The sequence below is a fragment of the Necator americanus genome, chromosome X (assembly GCF_031761385.1).
Source record: "Necator americanus strain Aroian chromosome X, whole genome shotgun sequence".
NCBI lineage: Eukaryota > Metazoa > Nematoda > Chromadorea > Rhabditida > Ancylostomatidae > Necator > Necator americanus.
In genome coordinates, this window is record NC_087376.1 from 19155830 (window position 1) to 19175801 (window position 19972).

Here is a 19972-nt window from a genome sequence, read left to right on the forward strand (position 1 = left end):
TAAAAGAGGAATACCATACCTATAGATGCCTTTTAAAATTGTCAGCGCTTATATGGGTGTCGTAAACATTGGACTGAGTCGAAGATTCAAATCATCAGAATTTCAGCTCTTAAAAAGGAGTGTCTCAAGAGCACTTGATCTTATGGGAACCACAAATGCTAGCTAATAGCCACTTTCGGTTGGGAATACATTTCCTATACCCAGCCTCGGGTCGCGTAAACGAGTCCGATTGCTACCGGCCCCCGGTGCCCCTCCCTACAGTAAATGCAATCAAACATTTGCGTTCACGCTCTGGACAAGTACGAGCTATAAAGGTTGCACGATTATATGACAGAAGCTACCCAGATATTGCAAAAAGGTAATGCTGTCTAGCACACCGCCAACCCAAATAGGGCAAACACCCAGAGGGATTGGATTCTGCCCGCCGAATAAGTCAAATAAATCATCCCCAGCAATGATTCGAATCTTCGAACTTACGAACGACGGACTACACTATGAATACTTGAAAACTACGTACTTGCAACCTTAAAAAAAAGACTTTTTGTCGTGTGGTCCTACTATTTGACATCGACACCGTGTGATATGCCGCTGTTCTGATCGAGAAACCATCACTGGAAATCTATTAGATTCTGCAGTATGGTTAGCCATATTTACGAAAGCAATGTGCTCTTGAACATCAGCGAAACCGTTGCAGCTGCATAAACACATTCTTAATGGAGTTTATGGTTTTTTTTTTCAGAGATATGCGGATTGGGAGTGCGTTAGAATGTTCTCTCAACTCTGTTTTCGTCACCACTCTATCCTCCAATTTCCCTTGGAAATTAAGTAGTGGCACCCAAATGTTTTTGTTTTTTTTCCTTAGTGAAGTCGCTCGTAAGACACACGATAAGAATTTCATTTTGCTTTCGTTCTATTCGGAATCGTATGAACAACGCAGTGCGATCAACTTTACGACAGCCGGGTCTGCAACATTCGATCAGACCACCTGGGAACCCAAACAAACAGCTTGTTCGTAATCGTAGCTATGACTGGCTCCGTGAAGAATCTAACTGCATAGTTTGCACAAATGGAACGTGACTAGTATTAGGAGCTATCTATCTTATCACTTCTGTAGGAGTGAGTATATTAGCGAAACAGGAACAACATTACACAGTAGATACAAGGAACAACTAGAAGCGCTCATAAAATCAAAAACCGTAAATCCAATTGGGTGCTCGTCGCAGATAACGCCATGACATGTCATGACAATATTCCTTCAACGATAGCAGCCACGGTCCTGTCACGTGACCCCCATGTTCTTCTGCAAAAAACACAGGAAGCGTTCCAGATAACACCCAGAAGTGCATTCATGAAAGACGAAGAATGTACCGCTGTGAGCAACGAGCTGACGCTGTATCAAGTCCTTTGCGGGTTCTGACCTGCAAGATCAGATACAAGGGGGCTTTATTCACTACTAGCGGCGCAGCTCTAACAACCGGTGGTCCGCTAACATCACGGCCAGTAATGCTATCAAGGCGAGCGCTGTGGTCCTCTTTTCTGACTTTGTCTTTGGGCTATTTGCATGCTAAATTATAGCTTGTGGATTGAGACGGCCTTTGATAAGGAACTACACCGAATTCAAATCTATCAAATGAGATGATCACTTGAAATATGAACACCTTGAAATATAAAAGTATATATTTGAGTTATCGTATCACTACGATTATTCAAATACAAACTTCATCACTAGATAGTATCAAAAAACGTTCGCAACGTATAACCAGAATAACAAACTTAAACAGTGTCGATGACGTATTTCCCACCTCACACAGCGCATTATAACATACCATCACCCCGGTGAATGGGAATAAAAAACAAACGTAAACGCAAGAGTTTCAAATTTGAACAAGACTTCAAAGAAATATCTTCTCATACACTGCACAAATCAGAAGACGGCTTACTTATGAGACCGCTTGATTTATGAAGCTTAAAGCTAGCGATGGTCCCTCTTCCACTTTGAGCGCAGCGGTTTTTGCAACTACACCGAGCTTCAGATCGTTTTGACTCAACTATAACAAGACAACGACGTTGGTTGCCTTTCATAGAACGTTGGGCATTTGATGCGCTTTCATGAACGGAAAGGAAAAAAAATCAAGGACGAAAACTCATGGTTCCAACTATTAGGAAATATTTCTACTTCTACCCAATAGAGTAGAGCTTGGAACTGATTTCTATCTTATAAAAGATTGAAGCAGATCATTTAAAAGTTCCATAGTTGCTTCTCTTTACAAACACAACAATAATATATTTTGAAATGTGAGAATTCTCATTACTAGACCCTGAGAAATAAGTTGAACTTGAATAAGACCTGAATAATGAATTTTCGTATACACGATAGTGATTGGAACTTTAACGGAGCTTCCCAAACAATAAAAAAATGACAGTTTAATTATTGTATTGAGCAAAAAAAAAAGGAATTACAAAACAAAAACTGCGATGTCATGAAGTGATATAACATATTATGGGAAAAAGTACCTCGTAAAAATGAGTGAACTTCTACCAATAACGGAACTCCTCAAGTCAGATCCAAGGTAGACCGATTTACTCTGTCAATACTCTAACAATAAGAATGAGTCCGACGATTACGCTTATTGCAATCATTGGATTGGGCGATCAATGTAGTTGAGACTTCCGACAAGGAAAAACGTGGTTGAGGATCAGATGATTGTGTTTCAGCATGCAAACGACAGTCCCGTAATTACTCCTTACTCTTTTACTAATTACTCTTTACTTATATGAAAGTACCTTTCCGCACGACGACACGTCGAAATCCTACTCTATGTGCTGTTTCAACGTAGAGGAAGCACTACTGGGGAACTGAGCTCACAATCGCCGATGAAAAATTCTGCGCGAAAAGCGAGACTTCGCATTCTTGTTCAAAACAAGTAAATGAGCTACAGTACCACCATTGCTGTACAAAGAGTGCATTCAGAGCCATTTTTCAAGCACCACTGTGATCATTTTGACATAAAAAAACTCACCAATGAATGACTCGAACTTTTTGGTCCATTTCTTCGAACGTTTTAACCGAGGAGGAGGATTGCGAGGAATCAGAAAGAGAGCACGCATAGGATGCATGTCGCAAAGTGGTGGGTGTCCTTCAGCCATTTCAAGGGATGTTATACCTAAAAACTAATACAGTAAGATGCATGGTAGCAGTGTACTCAGTCTAAAAGATTTCCATCTTTTATCAACGCTAATGGAAAACTTCTCTACAGAAGCTGTCCACTTCTCTCTTCTGAACAGAAATGTTCTTATATTTGTAATAATAAAACACCCCTGTATACCCGTCCGCGTTAATACTCAGGAACATTCATGTATCCTTCGGACACATTTGAACCGATTTGTACCAAACTTTGCATACAGATACTTTCGGACACAACACAGACCACATAGGATACATAGGTCACCCTCTGCGCGGAATTCCTGATCCGTTTTTCGTTTGTGCCCATTTTAATGCTTCTTGCCCGTTTTTACTCCAGACACAGAGAAGACGCCAACTGACTATGAATATGGAAACGGAAGTACCGATCCGTTTGATTGATTGATGATTACAGTACGTGCTGATTACATGACAACGGAGCACATTGGAACAGAAGCAGGGTTCCGCAGTCTTGGTCATCTTTAGTAGATTTTGATACATTTCATTCATGTACAATACATGAAATATCTTTGCAGCATAGTGAATTAGCTGGAGTGCCACAGAAACCAGCTTTTTGCTTCAATAAGAGTAGGAAATAGTTACATAATTTTCAGTCTGGAGCGACTGATAGAACACACTACCTCAGACATCATCCTACACTTATTAACCTTTTGGAATGAGTTCGGTGAGTTTTATATTATTATACTTTTTACTTCATAACAATTTGCTTGCCATTTGGCAAAGTGTTTATATCATTCGGAAGAGCTCCTTTTGCTCTACAAAAGTGTAATAATTGTTTATTGGACACTATGTCAATTCAACAACATTTCTTTCATTATCTTTCGGCCTTAGAAACGGAATATCCAGAAGGCAAGAATCAGCATTTCCGAAACCTACTTTTCTTCGAGGTCAAAAAGTTGCTGCGGGCGCTCGGCACATTTGCGACGTGTACTAGAAAAAGTCATAGGCGCGTGTAATGCACAAAAATGGTTTCGAAATACAAAAACGGTGGCTTTGATCTCGGTGACTCTCCTAACACCGGAAGACCCGTATTCGATAAAAGTTCTTTTTCCAATTTATCGGATGAAAACGAGAATACATTATAGATAATAAATTGATCTATAATGTTTTCTCCATTTTTGTTTACGACCTATCTGTACCTCTGCACGGCAGGGTTTTGACCTCGATGAAAAGCGAAGAAAAGTAACAGCCGAAACCTAATACACTTCGATTCGATTCGAGCAGCAAATACAACGAAATCGAGGATGTACAGGAAACAGCAGCGTGCTGAACACATCACTATTTTTTTTGAAAAAAATGGAGTGTTAACTAGGGTATATTAGTAAACCCAAGCAAGAGGATACTAAACTTTCATAGTAAATACCACAGTATGCGCAACTCAACAAAACAGAGGTAAGTTAGAAAGGAAGATCACAAAGGATTGATGAACTAAGACGTCACTATGAAAACCAAAATTTCCCCGTTTTGAAACCTGAACAGACCTTTTTTCGCAAGCACTCGATGTAAAAAATTAGCTAAATGAGCAAGAATTAAATACTTTTCCAAGAGTTTCGAATTCTACTATCTCTGATTAACCTCCTTTTATTGATTCCGCATCTTCTACCCGGTTTCGTCTTGTCTACACTGTGGCGGTTAGCCGTTTGAAGATCACGATGGTGAACTCTCTTCAAACTCCCCCGTTAGATTCGCAAAGTAACTCAACGTGCCCCTTCTGCCTTGGGCTAACTGGTCATCTAAACCCTGATATGTGGATAAATAGAGCGATGTTAAGCGCTCTGGAATGGGGAGTAGATATCATAAGAGGATTCTTCACTTTCTGGAGTAATAGAATTACACGTCTGCCGTGTTATCCGCCACTTAGACTGCGCCAGATTCCACTGACAATAGCGTTGCTAACTTCTTTTTGTTCTGACTCAGACAAATGTGTTTTGTTTTTTTTTTTTTCTCGGTGCACCATTGTACCACCACCATCGCAACCATGTATTTGAATAAATAAATAAGTAAATAAATAAATAAATAAATGTCGACTGGTTTGTAACAGTGTGCACCAAATCGTTGAGAAAATTTCCAATCATCACGAGTTTCTGCGTCGCTCTACCATTCGCCTTCACTCTCACAATCTGACACGGACAATATCTCAATACCTTTGCAATCAGATTCCTTACCCGCAACCAGCACTAAAGAGTCACCGAAGATAGAATAATTTTTCGTAGTCCCCATTATCTCCATCAGATTCAACGAGTAGTTTTAGAATTATTCTTCAAATCGTCTATGTCATATTCTCTTATATTTCGCTCCTAAACCTAGGGTATCTATACTAGGAAAATGAATGACTGTAAAAAAGACAACCACATCTGCAACAACTACAAATTAAATCATTTGAAAATGTAAGAATTTCCTCACAAGAAAAAAGGTAACCGTGGTAAAAGTCTCAACGTTGAGTTGCGATAGCATGATCTTAAAGCGTGCTTGTTCCACGTGCCAGAGACACAAAAACGTGCGCTGTTGTCAATGGGTTAAAAAGTTACTGCGAAGCTAGGCTTGGTGCTGTCCGCAACTACAATTTATCAAAGGACACTTCAAGCGGACTCTCAGGATATGTCAGCGTCTGTCTGCGTCTTCCCTTCGAAGATACCTTCAAAGCGATGTAGGTGTTAAGCAACTCCGTCCACGTGATGGCGGTGCCTGCATTTTTGCTGCGTAGCATAGCGCTCGAAGAACTGTCAAGTTGAACTGATGAGCATGACGCTCCCAGTGACGGGACTTGAAGAACGGAAAGAAGTTCGAAGAGAACCTTTTCATAATCATTTCAATCTCACAACAAGGGGTTGTGAATCTGGTCTTCGTTCAATAGGTCTCTCGGCGAAACACCATGTTTTTGAAGGCATATAGGTGAGACGACATATCGTTCTTTAGACGTTTTGTGCCGCTTCCAGGATTTTCTTCTGGGTGAATTTCCAAAGATTCCCGTGCAAGGCTTTTCTGTGGCAGGTGTACGGCACCATCCACTCGATGTATAATGTGCGGATCAAGCCCCAAATTCCTTTCTGCAAGTAGTCCCTTAATGGCTTACAATATTCGATCCAAGTGGTATATTGAGCAGCTGACTTCAAAGCGCACCTAACGCAGACTCATAATCCGGAGCAAGTCGCGTGGGTTTTCTTCGATGTGCAAGCCACGTTAGGATAGAAAATTATCGAAGGTGCTACCTTACAGGACTTTTCTTTCCTCCTACTTTTGGAACGACAACTGTTCTCTTTAGTTTCTGGCCGAAACGTGCTTTCATTCTAAAAGAGACGGTACCCAAAACGATGATCCGAATCACTGTACAATGTTGGTACTAAAGAGATGTCAGTCTACAATTTATCACGATTTATTAGACACCAATTTAGGTTGATGAGTATGTTGTCGAATTCCGCACGAGCCTTGCCATAGCGTGATTCACACCCTTTCTCCCATCGGCTATTGACTTCAATTTCTATATTTCTCCATGACAAAAAGATTTCCATGCAAGAGGCTGGTCACAACTCGGTAAGATAATTTTCTCTACGATCACCTAATCCGAAACCTCAATGTTCCATGTCCCTTCTAATCTGGCGTTAAAATATTCGCGAACAAAGATGCGAATCACTTCTCCCAACTCCTCATAAACGGTACTGACTTCAATTACAAAGGCTGCTGAAGTTTGCGAGCAGCAGTTGATGATGCTTATGGATTTTTGGCAGAAAGGACTGTCAGATGAGTGCGGTGTGTGTGAAATTTAATGCGCTTCAAGTCTTTGAGAGAGGTTCATACGACGTAAAAGAATTGCATTGACGAGGTGATTGGGGTGACGCGACGGACTCTCGGAATCTCGGAAGAGGAAGCGTGACTGTGCCTTCTCTACCGAGCGCGAAAATATCCGACATTCAGCCGTATTTTCTTCTTGTTTTTTTTTTTTATCATAGTATTCCAAGATTTTTTGTATAGTGCATGGCATAATCGTAATCTTAGCAAAGCCATTTTCCATTAGTTTTATCATTCATTTTCCTCCTAAAAAGTATATATAGGATTTTGGTTTGTACGGATTCAATTTCTGTTTTTATTTTTCGTTTAATTAGTCATTTCATCCTCTACAGTAGTAACACTGGAGAAGTCTTTTTTTTTTGTTACTTCTTTAGTTTCTTTTGCTTCCATCGCATCTCCTCAAAGAATTTATTTTAGGGATCGGATTTTGGCCCCTTTTTTAGCGTAACTGTGCCTTCTCATTGTATAGATTTTGGCACGACTGCGATTGCAACAAAAGCTACTCGTGCATGATTCCAGAAATGATGGTATAGAAGTCGAATCCTCACACAGTGAAAGTGTAACCTTAGGAGCAAAACAAAGGACAAAACAAAAAAAAAATAAATTCTGTTTTCGCTATGTTGCTTCCGTACATAATCAAAAATGTTCTGCGCAAAATGAGATTTGAGTGCCCCTTGTCAGTTGTCATACTACTAGATGTCTGAGAAAGCAGACCCCATTGTGCAAAGAGAGAGATTTCCTGACGAATTTTACACATAACCAGACAAAGGCTCTCCGAGTTCATCATGACGACTAAGACCATCCATGGGAACTCGCAATTCCAGAAGCCCTCCTCTCTACGCTGGACGTGGGAGTCACCCGATGGAGGGTACCATAATGAAATAGACCGGGTGCGGGACAAGAGGTACCCGTGAAAACCGGCTGACCGCTCCTGTCCTCCCTTCAGCACCGCGCTCCTCCGCGTAATTACGACTGCCGCTCCACCAGCTATACATTCTCCACGACCGCCTGAGATTACCTACACCCCGCCTACCTATTGCTCTCTGATCAACGCCGCGCGCGACGTTCGCGCCGCGACGAAGTGGTAGATAGTGCGAATTTTGGAGAGGGAGTGAAGAACGAATTGCCGCAGCGAATTCTGATGTACGGATATAGTAAACTAAGTGCATATTATTGGAAATAAAAGAGAAGAAGTAGATCCTTCTATCCAATGTAACTTTACATAAGTAGAAATTATCTCAAAAAGATGCTCCAGGGAAAAGAATAACATGCATATACTTCCACACATCTCATAATTTAACACATTTCATGCCCTATGTCTTCGATATAAACTAGCAGTGCATAAGTATTTGTTTGTCACGATGCCATTCAGCGAATTCGTGTTCAGCTTCAACTGCAGCAGCTATAATAACAGTAAATTTATGCGCTTATTACTTTGTATACATTCTTTAAACTCGTTTCTACATTTTACCTTTTCAAAATTTTACATAGATATAATGTTTATATACAGCACATGCCAAATATTTCAATACATGCTTGTACGTTTTATACAGTTTTATATAATAGAAATTTGAAATTGTATAGTTCTTCAAACTTCTTTCAACAGCGTTTTATCGCTTCATTTCTATCTATTCTCTGTATAAAATCGATATGACAGGTTAGGTATATTAGTGGCAAACAGAGACCTTTGTATCTTCGAGATATACCTTTAGGTACAGTGTATGTCTGTGAGGCATTATTCGCGCCTCGTTGATCGTTGGACGTCAATTTTACCCAGCTAGACGAGCAAAAAGAAATCCTTAGAAAGCGAAGAAAAAAGTAAAAATGATAGCATAACACCGATCAGTGGGACATTTTTTGAAACATCTCTTGCATTCTCAGAGATGAATGAGTGTTTCCCACCTAACAAGTCGAGACAGGATAATTTCATTTTCACTCGCATTTCTAAATGGCATATCACTTATACAAATCTATTTCATTCTTTCCTTCTTTTATATTAACTTGCAAGCACACTTTATGTAGACCTTCGAACAACATCTAATATCATGTTCTCTCCTTTCCATTCGATTTTAAAAACGCATCATAAGAGCTGTAGGTGCGGCGACAAAAAATCGTCGTAAGAGCGGTAGACGCGGCGAAATGGGAGGGGAGGGAGGCGTGGGCGGGGCATCTTGAAGACGTAGCACAAGAGGAGCAGTCAGGCCACTGTAGCGATTATGACGGTATCAGGAGACGCGCGGTGCAATTAACGACGCTCATTAGCCTCCTGGATACGCGGCGGCACATCATACGGGTACCTCTTGACCGTTCCCCAAATAGACCACATCATCGTCAATAAAAGGTTCTGCCTGTTGTTGCTGATCTTAGATCTCGGTTGCTCAGTAGCTTCGCTGAATGGTGCGAATGCTGCTCTCATCCTTCTATTCAGCTCTTCCTTTAAGTCGTTCTCTATATTTATAGAAAGTCAGAGATATATGACGATGTTTTCACGATTTAAAAGCCTTCAAGTTGTTCTCCCCTGTCCTCGCAGAAGGCGTGATATGGATGGAGAACGTCACCTAACGCTCTAAAATTAACAAATAAACTAATGCTGCCTATGTAAAAGCCATCACTCCAGAACCCATATACAATGGTATGTTAAGCTCACAAATCTGTAACACCCGACCATCCAGTAAAAAAGAATGTCGAAGCTTTTGTGTAACAAACGAATGGAAGCTATATTGTTAAAACAAAAGACGCAAACCGCCTAAACGTAGAAGTAATAGACAAGAATTAACAGATGATTCAAGAATGATTTGTAATTTGATAACGCAATTTCTGCATCTCCAGAATTAGTTAACTATAACGGCCCCTTCTACAAATCACAAAAAAAGAAAGCGTGGCTAACAAGATAAAGCAACATCATACCCAACGACCACAAATCTGAACGCGAATCGTAGGTTGCCTCCGGGTTCTCATCGCATGCAATCACCTCTGGAGCCATCCTTAAAAACAAAATAAGTTGGTAAGTAACGCGAATCATATATAATGTCAATATAAGGCTTTCAAAAATTGTGAAAGCGAAATGGTCACCAACTATCTCTTGTAGCGTTCATACTTCCGAAAGGGATGAATTAGGTCTTCTAACTGCTTATAGCAAACTTTGGAGCGTTAGGCAGTGCTAAGTACAAGTAATGCATCCATGAAAACTGAAAAATGCAACTTGGTGTTGTCTGCTCGCGACTTCATAGGTGCTTGAAAACCTAATCCAACTAAAGAATCTGCAGTGACAAAATGTGCACATCACAAGTGCTGGCCAAAGTTTAGAAAAAAAGCTTGCTTGGCGTAGTTATGACCTGAATTCGTATTTAGGTACGTTTTTTTCTGCTTTATAAATTCAACTTGAAATAATAGTGAAGGTATCTCGAGCCAATTTTCTGCATAAAATTGTGCATAACACGCGTTAGCTCATGTTTTAATAGTGTAAAACACCTCGAAGCCTGGCTCTTACTCCAGCGTCACAACAATCAATGCTCAAAAAAGTAAGAGCAGACCAGCAACGTGTAACCCAAAAAAAATTCCAAAGGTACATTGAAATTTAGGTTATATTGTAAAAGAAAGTTCATAGAAAAAAAAACGTAGTTACGCCTGAGTTGATTGCATATGCGTGGCCATTATGACCAACAGCTCTGATGTCTCATATTTTTGTTCTCAAGTGGTTTATTTGGTTTAGCTGATTCCACCTTCAACTACTTGAACAAGATAAGTCGAGATGACTAGAGAATCTACACTGATCTGGATAGGGCTCTAAATCTCCATTAATTACTAGTGAATGGAGTAACTGCAACAATATGTATTTGACAGTAGAGCAGCTTTCAATGAAAACAGAAATTGAGAAACATACACATTGTGGGTGGTATGCATGGACGGTACTAGGAAATGGCCATCATGCGAAGCATCGTACAAAAGATACTATCCTCACTAACAACATGAACAATATAAGTAGCATTGATTCCATCTTTTTCATTTTTTCGGAATAGTCGACGTACTTTGATTATGATGCACAGCTAAGTGCTGATAAAGGCACCCGGATGTGTCACAACGCTGCAACTTACTATTCACTGATTCAATATTTGTTTCACATGAACGTCCTTGGACGTAAATACTCATTCCTTCGTTGGCTGGAGGATACTCCTTCAATGCAAAAATAGGAATCAAGTTCAAATCAAATACAAACTCATACCAATAAGGAGTCCCAATGAAGGTGTTCCTTCTCCCAACGGTCTTATCTAGCTGTGCAGAAACTCCGAAATCCACTAATTTAACTTCTGCACTGTCCGTGAGTAAGACGTTCTGTCCTTTTATGTCACGATGTATGACCTTATTTTGATGCAAGTGATATAGGCCCTAAAACGCAACTTGAATTAATGACGGTGCTACTAAACAGTTTAGTCTGGTTTTGCAAGATCAACATCGATCGAAACACATACATACTTTACAAAGTTTTCGATGTTGTGGAGGAATTGTCATTGAAAAAAATAACAAAAAGAAAACAATAAGGCAAAATATTATTTGAAGGAAGGCTTTAAGTGTGGCGACAAGCTTCTTTCACATGTCCAAAGCTCATCCCATTACTGAAGTCGGAGGTAAAATGATGAGAGATGGCTCTAAAGATTGCAAAAACTGTGAGAGCGAACTATGAAAACCAAGTTTTAGCAGATCTCTGCAAAATTTCTCGACAAAACCACGAATATGCGGTAGAAAAACTGATTTTTTACTCGGCATATCGGATAGTTCTCCCATTTAACAACTTAATTCAAAAAATGTAACATTCCCTATGTAAATCAAAACTAGAAGCTATGAAGTCTATACTAAGTATTACTTAACAAAATCCTTCTCTGATTGTTGTTTCTTTTGGTCAGTTTCTATTTACAAATATTGACAAATTCTTTTTCATCAAGTTTCTTTTATACGGAGCCCCAGTAGATCCTTCTTCCCTCCTCCTCTCTTCTCTCTCTCTCTCCCTCGCCACTACAACAAACCTATCGTACGCTTGAACTCCGCTCTTCAAAAACATGACGAAAACGAACTCTGAGAATCTCTCGGCATATATAAGCTATCCAGTCCTCCTTGATTGAAGAAGCCTTGCTGTTTTTCACAAGATCAGTCACAGATCCACTTCCACAGAACTCCATAACCAGCCATAGTTGATCATGTTTTCCAGTTGAGGAAGGAAGCTTCTTGATGAAGGCGCCATAGTATGTGGCAATGTTGCGGTGGTAGGAGTACTGAAGCAAAAAGAAAAAGAATACGTAAGGAACAACACCTAAAGCACTAGTGCTTTTTATTCACTCTCATCTACTGTATACTCTTCTTTAAATTCGATACTGAAACTTTAGATATGGTATTCATCAGTCTCAAGTTCTGAAGTCAGAAATCCAGAGAACTTGCTAAATGTTGGCATTCTACATCCGTGCTGTTCAATAATGCTGACATCACCGGACCGATTGTTCTACTAAGTACTCCAATTCTTGGACTTGTAGGTATTTTTCCGGTGCACTCTTTACCCACATCCCAGTGCTTAATGGGAAGAATCCCGCCTCAAAAATTTCTCCAAATGCTGCTTTTAACTTAATCCCATTGAGTTATAAAAAGTAAGTCCAATACATCACTTCCACTGCGCTAGTTCATTGACAATTATAGTATGGATTACTTGGTTAACCACTTCCTTGGGAATTATTGATGGAAGGAAGCAAGTAAGACGAACACAGGAAATTATTGCAATCCCTTCAAAGGCAATAAAAAACAATCTAAGAAGAAACCATGGAACTCATCTCCTAAGTAGGTTAAATTTTAAAACCGTTCCAGCCTAAGCATGATTGTGTCGCCATCAAACTATTGGTTTATGCATCAAATCGAAAGCCTATCTTCCTAATTAAAAAAAAAGAAAATGAAAAATATACGGAAGACAGGATCCCAAAACCGTAATTCAAAAACAGTGCACTAACCTCGGTCAACTTATTGCAAACCCTATGTCAAAAAGGCGAGAAGGGTGGCGCCTTCATGCGGGGTCATAATCCAAAAACAAAGTTGATACGTTGCCTAACATTCATGGTGTAAGAAGAAATCCCTGTACGCACTCATTAGTATTAAAAGTGCATTGCAGTTAATAATTAGATAAAGCCAATATTTTCGGCCGGAGTGATTGTCGTTAAATATTGCGTATCCTTTAATTACAAATGTTTGCTCGAATGTTCTCTTGTCCTGAAACCTCGGCATATTCTGTCTGTGTTTTGTTATAGTGTCTGCGAGGTTTTTAGATGGAACTTTTATTTGCCTGACGTTTCGGCTTTTTCGCCGTCTTCAGAGGTCTGAATAGAGGTTGACTGGAGCAATGCTACGTTTATTCCGTCAAGTGCCACACTACCCTGGGTCAGTGCTTCGATAATCGTTCAGGGTAGTGAAAGCAAAAACCCATCTACATTGAAAATGGTCTTACGTTTTGCTCCACCGGATGTGGCGCGGCTGGTTGCACGCACTTGTCACTCGGTGTACCAGCGAATGAGTATTACTGCGTGTAGATCACCAGCGACGATATAAATGATTTGATCTACACACAGAATATCAGGCGGTTATAGGTCACAGAGCGGTACAAGTGGCAAGAACTCATTCGTTATCGGCAAGCATTCATTCCTATTATTAATTGAAGGGTTTCTTTCAAGAATCCAAAATGCCTCCAACGTCATCCTAGCCGATATTTCTGTTTCGTAACACTTATCAAGGAATGCCTGAATTGCAATATCTTCAGGTGGTAAGGAAATTATTTCGCGCAACTGAGAGGGCTAGCAATGGGTCAACGATTAGCACCAGTACTGGCGATCCGCTTCATGAGCAGAATCGAAGAACCAGTGCTTTTGCGTAGACCAATAATGTATTGCAGATATATTGACGACTGTTGCATCATAACATCAACACAGTCCGAAATGGACGAGTGTTTCCGTATACTCCACCAACAATCACAATATATAAGACTCACACGAGAAACCCCAAAAGAAGGATGGCTTCTTTACCTCAACACACAAATAGGTACTTCAAACGGCATTATTAGAGTAAAGTGGTATCGCAAAGAAAGTTGCAAGAACATCATATTGTACGCCAAATCTGCACATCCGACTGCAGTAAAACGCACAGTGATTCATAATATGTTCAAAACCGCTAGTGAAGTATGCACTGGCAACGAAGAACGACACGAATCACGAAGACTAGCCTTGAAAATTGCATGTGCTAATGGCCATACAGTACGTCCGCATTACCGAAGAATCCGCACTGTAAATAACAATGTTCCGCGCAAAAACAAAATTTCTCTTTGTCTTCCTTTTATCTCTTACAGTGTCAGTGCCGCTGTTCAACGCAGCGTTATCCAAGCACAATTACAAAATGACGTGTTATTGGTAAATATCCCAAATGCCAACATCAAAAGCCAGCTTGTTAGAAACAGACTATATGATAGATACTGCATCTGTGAAAGATGTGTTATTCGTCCTTACGGAAAAACAGGCGACTGCGCAAAAATGGGGGTAATATGAGATTGAGTGCTTGATATGCAATACAACTTACGTTGGGGAGGCCGGTAGGAATGTTGGAGTGAGGATTAATGAAAACATGGCTGGAAAACGACGAAAAAGTTTGATAACACCACTAGGAAGGCACAGACATGAGGCCCACAACGGAAACGATTACGATGTGAAATGCGTTATACTGGCTCACGAAACAGAAATATCGGCAAGGAAGACGTTGGAGGCGTTTTGGATTCTTGAAAGAAACCCTTCAATGAATAATAGGAATGAATGCTTGTCGATAACGAATGAGTTCTTGTCACTTGTACCGCTCTGTGACCTATAACCGCCTGATATTCTGTGTGTAGATCAAATCATTTATATCGTCGCTGGTGATCTACACGCAGTAATACTCATTCGCTGGTACACCGAGTGACAAGTGCGTGCAACCAGCCGCGCCACATCCGGTGGAGCAAAACGTAAGACCATTTTCAATGTAGATGGGTTTCTGCTTTCACTACCCTGAACGATTATCGAAGCACTGACCCAGGGTAGTGTGGCACTTGACGGAATAAACGTAGCATTGCTCCAGTCATCCTCTATTCAGACCTCTGAAGACGGCGAAAAAGCCGAAACGTCAGGCAAATAAAAGTTCCATCTAAAAATCTCGCAGGCACACTATAACAAAACAAATGTTTACCTCAATACATTTACACAAATGCGATAGTCGGAGCCGCGCTCCGACCCCCTTCACTGGTGGACGGTTGGCGAAGGGATCCTCATTACTTGAACTGCTCCTCATAAACTAGACGACCCTCACCTGGGGAGAGTCCGGCTCCTCCCTATCACACCTATGATATTCACTGAAACCTTTTAAACGACAAATTTTTAAAAGTTGCAAAGTAACAGCTAATTACTTCTTGAAAGACACCATCCTTTATCTAGAAAAAAACGGTGGAAAAAAAACCGTGTGGAAACACTTCCTTGCCCACTCTTAGAAAAAGATAACGTTGTTTAAAACCTCTCTGAAGTGTTCAGAAGACTGACCGTGACCTTTGTTGTTCACTATAGCAAAACAATGGTACACATTGAAAGCATGTTAATTTCAACAACTATTTCTCGCATGCGATGAAAGACCCTGTTGAACCATCTCAATTCGTTCTAATCGACTAATAACGAAAGCTTCAAGTGATGTCTCAGGTGACGGTGAGCCTCATGGCGGCTTCTGATAACACAATGTGCACAGTTTTACACATAGAAAAAATTCAAAGGTAGTATAACAGCAGAGGAAGATTTAATATCAACTAATTACGAATACGATTGCAGTTTTGCGGAAAAATTTAGACTATTTTTTATTGCTATATTGATGTATCATGGATATACTAACGGATTTGGTGAAGCATTGACGGAAGTATTGATGCATTAATGGGTGTATCGATAATGTATTAACTACTGATATATATATATATATATATATATATATATATATATATATATATATATATATATATATACCAGTCTGAACGTACAGCTATGCCGGACTTCCTCCTTCATTGATCAATAGAAATTAAATGTAGTGGCATTTTCCGGAAGATTAATTTTTTTTTTCCAACGATGCTTCTTTCGTCCTTCCGTTTTAAAAATTTGAGCATTCACGAAGTGACCATGAAGTAGAGTAAATTAGCAAACGTAAAGTAAATGATTAGAGTATTCAAACCTGATTTCACGCTACATATATTCCTTCGATAGCGTAACAATTGGAGACATAATTCGAAGCGTGAGTTTTCCTCTTTTTCTTCTCAACAATTAGCGCAGAATAATATGCTAACGTGAAACGACATGAACATCATCATCGTACTGATAAAGATGAGGTTCGAAATCAGATCATGCCAACTGTTAGCTACTATTTGAGCAGCCGGTTTCATTCGTGTTGTCAATCCCTGAAGAAAGGGTGTTGACAACCAGATGAGGCAAAGGTGGAAATAGACATGTGGTTGAGTACAAAGGAATGAAACGCAACACAACAACTTTCATGGCTTCATTAAAATGGTTCACTTCCTAACAAATTCACTTCAAAATTCCACCCTATTATGGCGGCTATTAGCGCCGGCGCATCAATTGAACGCCGTGGAATCCGTCCCACCTCATTATAACTGTTCTTCGCGTCGGCGCACCAATCGAACAGGACCCGACCCCCTTTTTAAGGCTTATTATTGGCCAGTTATGAGCAGTGGTGCATAAACAATTGCATTTGGATCTTGTCTCCACAGATGCAAAAGCAACGAACTTCTTCGGAACCTTCTTAGAACCAGGATCGTTTTCTTTGCAGCATACTGAATACAAAGTCAAAGCGTTCCCCAAGCTTCTTCTTGGTCTGTACTCAGATGCAGCTGTCGACATAATTCCCTCTAGATTCCTCATTATTCACATCTGCTGACCTGTAGACTTTAGTCTGAGAAGGAAGTTTCCGGCTTCAATCGTAAAATTAGGTCGACAAGAACTGGAAGATGGTCCGAATCGAAAGCGACATTCTACACACCTGTAGATTTTCTCATGTTCGACAAAAAGATGTGCCTTATTGAAGGGTTATCATTGAAGTTCAAGTGTTGTCGAGTTCAACAGTTTGCACTACTTTTCAGGCGTTAAAGTGTATACTTTTGCCATGTAAACTGATGTTACCGATGGTTCCGTTTGAACGTTGAAGCAATGATGAAATTCATCTATTCGCAAGAGCTTATCAGGCGATTACCACTACACTGATTGCCGTTTTTTTCGCATCAATCCAGACAACAACAGCGTGTTTAGTTCATAATCCAGATATGCCGAGATCGCGTATATAAGTCCGATTGTTACTTTCACGTGTTGGCGCTGCTTTCACTAAGCAAGCTATATAACCCGCACTCTTATGTGGAAAACCTTCCCTCATTTTGCAGAAAAGTGCTGTCGTCTAGCACACAGCCAGAGCCCACACCCTGATGGGTCGAATGCCTAAGGGGAACATCCACTAAACATCCTTCTCGTAACGTTGAAGGCCTCCGCCAAGGCTCCTGCGGCAGTTCTATACTGGAAGTTTCATAAATTTCAATATCTGTTCCATTTTTACTCTAAAATCTACGAAGTATCTCTAAATACTGATTGAAAGACATAACACGACCAAAAAGAAGAAGAGTTAAGTGCATAGGAATTACAGAAAGCGACCAAAAAAAAAAGGCGACAAAATCAACATTTTGTACCTGCCTTGTGACAATGTGACTTCCTAGGTTCGATACCCCACTGAGAAAAATTTTCGCCAGAGTTAGAAACTTAAACACACTTCTGAAAGATGAAAAATTCAATTGGTCGTAGTTTTCAGCAGTTAAAAAGTGGACTTAATGGAATTTAACGACCCAAAAAGCTCAGATTATGTGCAAATTGTTAGGTTTGGGAGATCGCGGATAACTTCCTGACAAAAGGACCAAGAAAAAATTTTGGGCAGTTTTCCAGGGAAGAACGTTTGTCTTACAAACCAGTCATATCGCTGTTTTTGTAATCTTCTATCTTTTTAAGAAATGAGATGGACTAATTTAAAATCTTTCTGCCTATTTTGGATTTTTCTATGAAGAGGTTGAGAGAAACAGACGCTCCTGAAAAAAAAATTTGCTCATAAGGGATTTCCTTAGACCCTACATCCGAATATATGGGTGATTCTTTAGAAGGCCAGCCCGTTTTTGTTGAATGGGAAAACTTGGCAAAATACCTATATTTGCTCGCTCGACTGAAAGTGTTTGATCTTGAGTAAAATTCAATAGCTCAGAGCAATTTAGTGCCAGTGTTACCGATGCATCCATATTTTCCCTCGAATTCGGTCAGCATGCGATCCGCTTGACTGATGCTAGATGTTATCAGAGCGATGTCATCACCAAAGCGTAAATGGTATAGCTGCCGCCCATAAACCTTCACTCCCATGTCGCCCCATTCCAATCCTTGCGTCGCGTTCTCGAATGGAGTAGCGAATATATTGGATGAGATTGTGTCACCCTCTCGAAAGTCGTAGTGTCCTTTTCCATCCTAATTAGAATTACTCTTATGAAGAGCTTGTAGATGACAGACAGTAAGATTGGGCGATAGTTACCCATGTCATGTGGATCCCTTTTCTTATGCAACAACGCTGGACTTCCACCGCTTAGGAACCTTGAATTGCGACAGATAACGAGTGAAAATCCTCGTCAGTGTGTTGATGAGGACAGGCGGTAGGTTCTTCAGATGTTCAGACCTGATTCTATCGGGACCGGTTGAAGTAAGATTCTTCGTCAACACGATGGCATGTCGGACTTCGGAAGGGAGGACCTCAGGATTGACCGTCTTCTCTCAGATGGTAAAGAGGCAAGTGGACATGAGTGTCGAAGAGATCTGAGTAGAAGTCCTGAATGACCTTTTCCATCCCCCTTTTCGATGCTGTAGTTGTTGCATCTGGGAACCAGAGAGCAGACATTGTTGCTTTTCGATTGACGAAGTTTCGACGGGCATAACGAATGCTCTGTCCCGCCTCTGCAGCTTCAGCCAACACTTCTGCTCTTCTCTCTTTAAGGTCTTTTTTGTCGCCTCTCTCCAAAGTCTTCGGAGCTGACACAGAGTTCTTGGCTGCCTGCAGCTCGTGAACTTCCACGCTGACATATCAGCTCTAGAGTTTCCGAAAACAGGCGTCTCTTGGTGGCTTTAGAGCTCTGAGCTTTCTTCGTACAGTCATGAAGATGTTCAGGGAGCCGATCGTATTCCACGTCGATGCTGTATTTGCGAATCTCTCCAATGTTAGCGTAGCGAAAAGGTCCCAGTTAATGATAGTTATGGGACTTAACTTTCTGAACTTCGCGGTTTTCTCTTCTTTCCGGGTAAACGAAAATCTTTCGTGGAGGAGGCGATGATCCGATCCCTTATAGAACTTATAAAACAGCTACATCAGTCAGGCAAAACCTTTTACTAACGATGTGATCAATTTCACTATGATACCCTCCATCGGACGACTCCTACGTCCAGCGTACAGAGGAGGGCTTGTGGAATTGCGAATTCCCATGGGAGGTCTTTGTCATCATGATAACTTCGAAAAACCTCTCCCCGTGCTCGCTCCATTGCAGACCGTGGACCCCGATGTGAAGTCCCGAATTGGTGATTTCAACGCCAAACCAATTATGACTTTGTAGAAGTATGATCTTCTCCGTAGAACTTCTTCAGGTCCATATAGAAAGCTTCGACTCCTTTGTAGCTTGATGCTGGAGCGTAAACGACGAAGACTGTCAGATCTGGCCTTGGATCACATTTTCTCATCCGCAGACGTGCGATTCGGGTTGTAGTTTGTTCGAAGGCGTCGAGATTTCCTGCCATACTCGTGATAAGGAGAACACCAACTCCTCTACTTTCGCATGTTCTTGAGAACAGTTCTTCTATAGTTTCATATACGGCGTCGGGTGGATGG

At 40.6% G+C, this 19972-nt stretch overlaps 1 protein-coding gene across 2 annotated transcripts in view; it reads right to left on the reverse strand.

The window, feature by feature from the left end:
- RB195_024148 (uncharacterized protein) overlaps positions 1-19972 on the reverse strand; it is a gene marked incomplete at both ends in the record, with an annotated part of 87559 nt that overhangs the window by 61994 nt on the left and 5593 nt on the right. For both annotated transcript variants that reach the window (XM_064211823.1, XM_064211822.1), the window contains 4 exons: positions 3021-3164; positions 9896-9972; positions 11211-11374; positions 12058-12255. In XM_064211823.1, coding sequence (XP_064067703.1) covers positions 3021-3164; positions 9896-9972; positions 11211-11374; positions 12058-12255 — 583 coding nt within the window. The remainder of the gene's footprint in view (positions 1-3020; positions 3165-9895; positions 9973-11210; positions 11375-12057; positions 12256-19972) is intronic.